Source organism: Montipora foliosa, chromosome 1, assembly GCF_036669935.1.
Source record: "Montipora foliosa isolate CH-2021 chromosome 1, ASM3666993v2, whole genome shotgun sequence".
Lineage (NCBI taxonomy): Eukaryota > Metazoa > Cnidaria > Anthozoa > Scleractinia > Acroporidae > Montipora > Montipora foliosa.
Genome location: NC_090869.1, coordinates 9462836 through 9470335, shown reverse-complemented (window position 1 = coordinate 9470335; position 7500 = coordinate 9462836). Strand labels below are relative to the sequence as shown.

The 7500-nt window shown below is 37.7% G+C and overlaps 2 protein-coding genes across 2 annotated transcripts in view; one reads left to right on the top strand and one right to left on the bottom strand.

Moving 5' to 3' along the window:
- The window catches only part of LOC137974874 (ran-binding protein 9-like), a 28427-nt gene extending 28265 nt beyond the window's left edge, over nucleotides 1–162 (bottom strand). Inside the window, exon 1 of the mRNA XM_068821910.1 lies at nucleotides 1–162. This exon is cut by the window's left edge and continues 31 nt beyond it. Within this exon, the coding sequence (XP_068678011.1) occupies nucleotides 1–150 (150 nt within the window). The 5' untranslated portion in view covers nucleotides 151–162.
- A 388-nt stretch (nucleotides 163–550) lies between these two features.
- The window catches only part of LOC137974781 (lipid scramblase CLPTM1L-like), a 17446-nt gene continuing 10496 nt past the window's right edge, over nucleotides 551–7500 (top strand). The window contains exons 1-8 of the mRNA XM_068821797.1: nucleotides 551–759; nucleotides 863–963; nucleotides 3747–3939; nucleotides 4855–4982; nucleotides 5141–5213; nucleotides 5497–5614; nucleotides 6704–6798; nucleotides 7473–7500. The exon at nucleotides 7473–7500 is cut by the window's right edge and continues 57 nt beyond it. Coding sequence (XP_068677898.1) covers nucleotides 607–759; nucleotides 863–963; nucleotides 3747–3939; nucleotides 4855–4982; nucleotides 5141–5213; nucleotides 5497–5614; nucleotides 6704–6798; nucleotides 7473–7500 — 889 coding nt within the window. The 5' untranslated portion in view covers nucleotides 551–606. The remainder of the gene's footprint in view (nucleotides 760–862; nucleotides 964–3746; nucleotides 3940–4854; nucleotides 4983–5140; nucleotides 5214–5496; nucleotides 5615–6703; nucleotides 6799–7472) is intronic.

The following is a 7500-nucleotide window of genomic DNA, read 5'->3' as shown; positions in this document are numbered from 1 at the left end:
AAGACCTATCAGGGAAAATTTGTCCTTAGCAGACCAAGATCTCGGTAGAGGGGTTTCAGATTCGTCTACTTTGGGATATAACAGGGCTATTCGATCGACTTGTTGGTTTGTATCTGAGTTAGAAGACGAAGAGCTTCTGCCCGCCGCCATCTTGCTATTTTATTCGCGCTGCTCATTGCGTCATCAGGGTCTGCAAGGCTGCCTGGGATTTTACCTGCCAATAATTTACAAATTTTGACTTCTTGTTGATTCAATGAACGGAAAAAGGTCAAATCTTTTTTTTTTATCACTTATGTTGAATTTAGGAAACATATAGTGTATTTTTGCAAGTCATACTCTGAAAATCCCTGAAGAAACAGAAGTTATAGTTAAATTAACTTTATCTAATTTGTAAATATGAACAATTAATTTGCAGAAAAGTGGAGCCACTATTAGCAACGACAAGTCAGTTTCAAGAAAAGAAAGGAAACATATTTTCAAGAATTTTCATGTTTTAGTTTGAAATTTCAAAGTGTTCATTTTCATTTGGGCATACATGAAGCCCTGATTAAGTTTGTAATCAATATTAAATTTGAACCACCGTCCATTTTATGCTAAATTATTGCGATGAGTTTTGTCACAACGATTGTTTTCATCCTTTTCGGATTGTATGTAGCTAATAGCGTCTATGTTATTTATCATCTTTTTCACGTGCCGGCATGTGACGGAAATTCTAGGAAGTGTCTTCGAGCACATTCTGTTGTAGACAATAAGTTAGAGGTGAGTTGATAACCTGATAGCTCTTACAACATTTTGCACGTGTCTCTTATTTTGTGAAACTCTCCTAATATTCCGTAGTCCTCAAGCCACCGTTATTTTACAGATCTCAATTTATACATCACCTCACCAATACAAGACACATGAGAGAAACTACCATTTCCTTTGGAAAAGTGATAACTTCAGCTTGTTCCGTTCATTTGGAACGTGAGTTTGATTTACATATATTAGGGAGCTTAAGCAAGCGCGTTTTTGAGACGCAGTGGGCAACCGGAAGTGAGCTGTTTTCCCTTTTAACTTGTCTTCACACAACCACATTTACATCACTAACTATCTTTTTTCCATTAGAGATGATAATGTAAAAATCTGGGAGACACCACGCTCCTGGCTCACAAAATGATCTTTTCCGGTTGCCGTCCGCTTCTCAAAAACGCGCATGCATAAGGTCTTTACGCTTTGATAGCTCCTGACGTCTCTGCGGCCATGTTGGAATGAACAATTAACGAAAATGTCTTTTGGCAATTGGACTAAATTATTATACAAAACTTAAGATACATTTTTCTATTGTTTTGGCACCAACATGGCTGTCTCATCATGTGAGTGCAATCAACGAATACATGCATGCATGTACACAATATACATGGATTTTAATTCGTTTCTTTGAAATACCCTCTGAAATATACATGTACCTTACAGGGTCACAGCCAAAACATGTTAAAGTATGAAAAGGATAGAATACAAGTTGCTTGGCAACAGGCAAATGGACAAGTGAAAAAGCAGAGTCCTTGGCAGGATTGAAACCTACATTTATGACCTCCGTAACACTGGTCGGATGCTCTACCCGTTGAGCTACTAGAACTCACTGGAGAGCTAGGTAGTTTATCTAGTTCCTGAATGGAAAATGTGTCCTACTGGTGTGTGGGCTTTACAATACCGGCATGAGGCACCCCCTTGGCTAGGTGCCGACTGACCCTCATCTGGTAGTCCGTACGGGCAGTGGGTATTATCCATGCCTTGCCAATATATTTCCCTCTCCCCTTTGTTTACACCCATTTTTGTGTTTTCCCACCTTATTGATCAACATATTATCACCCGTACATTCCCTTCCCCCCTGGTTTACACCAATGTGTGTCTGTTGCCTTTAACTTACTGCACACCCAAGCATTTATACAAATACATGTAGAGATGTCTCATTCTTCAAATGGTGCTGTTTTAAAGAGGCATTCTCACTAATTAAGGTTACTGTATAGTACATGTGTCCATTGAAGCTACATATATTGGAGACATCCTAGAATAGTTAATTCCTGTTGTTCCGTATGGAACATAGGTCGTCCACCAGAGTTTGCCATCCTCCCCTGTCCAGGACCTTCTGCTCGAGGTGTCCCCATGTCAGGCCAGCGACCTTCGCCTTGGCGCTTTCCTTGGGGTGTTCACCGTAGCCCTCTTCGTGTGACATTGTCTGCAGGTTTCCTCAGTGTGTGTCCAAGCAGGCGCCACTTGCGTCTCCTGATCTGTTGCTCGATTGGCTCTTGGGATGTGCTTCTCCACAGCTCTTCATTTCTCAGCCTGTCGTACCACCACACTCCAAGGATCTGGCGGAGGCAGCGGTTCACAAAGACTTGTATCTTGGCCATCGATGACTTCAGCACTCTCCAAGTTTCACAGCCGTATAAAAAGACGCTTTTCACATTGGAGTTGTAGATACTAAGCTTTGTGTTGAGGGACAGCTTTGTTGATCGCCAGATGGGTCGAAGGGTATTGAAGATTCCTGCAGCTTTTCCTATCCGAATGCGGATGTCCTGATCAGTTCCACCTTCTGTGGACACAGTGCTGCCCAGGTAGGCAAAGTCTTCCTCGATGGTGTCCTGCCGGATGGTGAATGTAGCTACACTTGTGTGGTTGAGCCTCAAACTCTTCGTTTTTTTTCACGTTGATCTTCAGTCCCGTCTTGCCTGGCTTCTTCGTCAAGCTTGAGTAGCTTCTCCTTCATGTCTGTGTGGCGTTGGAATAGTTGTCTTTTATTGTGCCTCTAGCATTATCATGCCAAGCATTCCAGCTGTTTTACAACCTCATTGATAAAAATAATATTGCCAGTATATGTTCCCTCCCCCTTTGTTTACACCCATTTTTGTGTCTGTTGTCTTAAACTTACTGCACACCCAAGTATTAACATACAAATAGAGATGTCTCATTCTTCAAGTGGTTCTTTAAAGAGACATTCTGGACATGGAATATTCTGAAGTTGCTGTTATAAAATTTTCTACAGTGTAGGGAGCAATTTCAGAATACCCTGCCAGTATTGTTTTCTTAAGATGGCATCGTTTGAAGATCGATACATCTAGTACAAATTGTATTTAGAATGCAAATTAGTGTCTGGATTTAGTCCAATGTATTTAGAATTTGTAGCGAAGATTGCTACCAGATGCAGTTCACTTGCATAGTGACACAGTAGTTCTCTTACTGAACATCAACTTGGGGACTGGGTTTTAGACCTTGATGAAAGCTCATTCAACACTTTTAATGGGTATTATGTTAAAAAACTCAATATATGTATATATAATACAATAACTGTAAAAGTAGGAGAAAAAAAATGTGTTCTAGATAGTTGTTGTAATACTGTATTACTGATGGGGGACCCCTGCCAGTTTGTGGGTCCCTGATTGTTTTCAAGGTTCACCCTGAAACCTCAGGCAGCCACGTTCATTATTGTGCTTTTTTGAGGTATGAGCCTGATTAATTAAACATGAGTAATATTTATTGTAGTTGAATTCACAATGTACAGGACTTTTTGTTGACAAGGAAAAGGAAAATGCTTGTGTTAATTGATAAATAAAATTATTACAAATACTGCTACTAAAAAATCACCTTGTCTCATAGAAGCAAGTCATTGCTTACCACCGGGTCCATTCCCTCCCCCCTCCCCTTCCTCCTTTAAAAAGGCAATCTCTAAGAGCAATATGAAACTTCCATTTATTTTTGTTTCATTACAGAACACTTAATGTCAGTTTGCCACAACAAACAAGAGAAAATGGTTCACTATATGCACATGTGTTTGTTTATCCAACTGGAGTATCTCCCTTTAGCAGTCAGTATGCTTCGCACGCTATTGCTCCACTGACAGTCTATTCTTTACGTCAAGACGAATCTGTTAATCTACTGAACTCTGATAAAAATCTTAAAGAGGTTAGTCCGCCTTGAAGTTTAGATATCCACTTCACTAATTAAGGACCGAAGTACATGTATCCATTGAAGCTACAGGTAGTGGATATCGGAGACATCCTGGAATAGTTGTCTTTGCTTGTGCCTCTGGCCACTGATGCCTCTTTTGCCAAGCATTCCAAAGCTTTATTTTTCCCTCGTTTTTAATCAAAATAAGAATAATATCTACGTATAAGAAAAATTAACTCATTTGGATCCTCACCTATGCTCCTGGAATTTATAGAAGGTACATGAACTAGTGAACCCAGTGTAGTATACATCTATTTTCATGCTGAAAGCCACATCAGAGGCATTGTATAGATAAGTTAAGTGGACTGTGGCTGAGAGTCTGCTGCCAGTTACTTTTCATCTCCCGAAGGAGACCTTTAATTCACTGTCCCCAAAAATTAACCAAAACACAGAGGTTTAGTTAGTTTTTTAAATCTCCCTGTCCAAAGTGAAACTGAGATACTCGCCTTGTAGGCCTTGAGTTGCCCCAGGTTTTCCAGTTTTACATCCTTGATGGATATGTTTGGTCCATTTTTGTCTAGATATACGCTTTGAATATTTCCTGTATCATCATCATCGTCATCATCATCATCATCATCATCATCATTATCCTCATCATCAGTCAGTCAATCAATCATTTCAACTACTAACAGTAAACACAATTTGATGCAAAGAAGTAGTTCAATGCTAGTCTGTCCTTGTGATACATGTATATCATGGTTAGGAGGGTAAATGCTCAGAGATACTAGTTACACCAAGCTACTCTAAAATCCAAGGGTAAATAAAGATACGATGATGATGATGATGATGATGATGATGATGAGTTTCTGTATTCTTTTATTATCTTTTGCTAGGAATAAATTCTGACTTGTTGTTATTGTTGTTTCCCAGAAAACAACGTTGACCACCAGCAGTCTTCCAGTAACACACTGGAAGCCAACACTCAACTTTCATGTCTTAAGTGAAAAAGTTGACTTTCAACGTCAAGCCATTCCTGGGGAGATTTTTCAATTCATCAGGTGTGGTCTATTTTTCTGGCGTCCATCTGCAAATCCTTCCAGACTATACTAGTCTACCTAGCTACATTGTACTGAATTTCAAGTACAATTTTTGCAACAATTGCATTATGTTTTGACCACAAAACATGCTGACAATTTGTTCTTTTCACTACATGTAGCTTAGCCCCAAACAATGAATATCTTCCAGTGCTGTACATAGACCAACTAGGAGTTGTTTACAGATACCTTAAGGTAAATGTAAAATAGTTTCCCATCAGTGAGATAATAGTAAAATTAATCAAATTTTTATTGACAATTATATTAATTTAAGGAGGTCTTGATCATCCATTACAGAAAAATTAATTAAATATCATGACTCACAACAATACAAAGTTCACCCTCTTAATTTAGTTCCAACATACAATAGCAGTCTTTTTGGAATGTCAAAGATTATGTGAGGTCATTGCATGTTCATTTTTGATCATCTACCATTATATATCATATAATATAATTTTTGTTCTTGATTTGCTTATAGCCCATAAATGCAAATAGCACAGAGATGGAACTCAAAATCAAATATTCACCAATATCCCTTGGGAAACTTCGTATTTGGGCTTCGGTCCATCATTCCTTCACGTCTATGAAGAATTTAGGTGAGAAATTTTGGAGTTAATGTGGTTCAAATTTTTTCCTGGTTCCAAAAATTTCAGTTTATGAAAGACAACTCAAAATTTTCAAATCAAGAAAAAATTAGGCAGGTACAAAAGTCGGGGTGGATCAACTTGGATCACTCACCTCCGATCGACATAAAAGAAAAAATGATAAGGCTTTGAGAAATCATGCTTAGCTAGCCATAATCTGTAAGCTAACCTTTGTGAAATTGGTGCAAAGTCCAACAGTTTTGGCTTACAAAACTGTTTTTTGCTAGATCCAAGGTGAGCGATCTGAGTTGATCCGAGTTGATCCGGTCTGACTTTTGTACCCGCCCGAAAAAGTTTGAACCATAATCATTATGTTTACAGGTGTACATTCCATCTGACAGAAGGTCTTTACCTATACGTGGACAAGCGTCTGTTACGTTTAGCTTGTTTCTTAGTACATGGAGAACAAACAACTGGAAAACAATGATTGAAGACCCACCAACCAAGGTCCCCATAGGAAATATACACTTAATTTATCAAGCAGTAATTAAAAAGCAAAACACATTGAATTCCTCTTGCTTTCCTTTTATTTATAAATGCTGGCTGGTGAGTCATTTCAGGTTAATTACCACTGTCTACAGTCTTGGTCTTCATTTTTACACACCAAGGTGAGTTGTTGGAAATTAAAAGGAAACAAAAACAAATACATTAGATATAGAACCCCAGAGAATTCACCTGAAATGGTTCAGCACCTACATGGATTGTAAATTAACAACAGGAAAACAACAGAAGAATGTGTTTTGAACTTTATTGTTTGATATGTTATTTTTCTTGGGGTCTTCATTTTCAGGGTCTTCGATCTTTATTCTCCATGTCTTTTATTTTCCGCACACCTGCTTGGATGTCTGAAGGTTGTGATGATTGCAAATATTATTGTTCAACATACATGATTGTACACCAGCATACGAAATTGTGTCAAAAATTAGTCTGTGATAAAATTCTCACCATTATATTTGTATAACATTTAGTTTACAACATTGTACGAATTAATGTAGTTTTTGATAAAAAGATAAATCTGGCTTATTCCTGTAAAAATTTCAGGATTCTCTGACAAGGACTTGGATGAGATTAGAGGTATTTTCACAGACACTAATCTCTTCCTCCTGGCTGTCACATTTGGGATAACTGTGCTTCATGTAAGTCACATAGCTGCAGCAGTTTAGTTGAATTACTTACCGACAGGTTTTTGTAATCAGAGAGCAATCAGAGAAGTTTACAACTGAACTTTGGTTACTTAATACATCTTTTTATGGTGAAGAGGCTTGACATTTTGTAACTTGTTGACATCTGGTGAAATTATAATATAATTGCAAACTTTTTTTGATCCTCAAGCGTAACGGAAGTTGTAATAATTATGGCAAGGAAACAAAATGTCTTTTAAGTTGGAAAGATAGTGTGCATTGTTTTCAAAAGTGTTGCAGTAGGAAAAGTAAATATTTACAGTGGAACTTTATTAATGTGACCACCTCTTAAACCTTATTAATATTACCATAATATTTAATATCATTTTAAGGTGAAGTCACTTCTTTGTACCCACAATAAATGACTATCCATCGGCAAGTGCTGCATTTTGGGCAGTGTCAATTGGAAGTTCAGTGATCTGTTGTCATCAGTTTTACAATTTACAGCAAACCATTATCATAATTACCAGTTCAATTCATTTTTGAAGTTATTTTCAAATGACAATTTGCAGCAAATAAAATTGGGGAGATATCATTCATATCTCCGTACATAAGAATTCCAAAACCAAGTGTTTTGAAAGTAGCTAATACTGCAAACTTTGCTTATGACGATTCTTGTTTTCTTGCAGCTCCTGTTTGATTTTTTAGCTTTTAAAA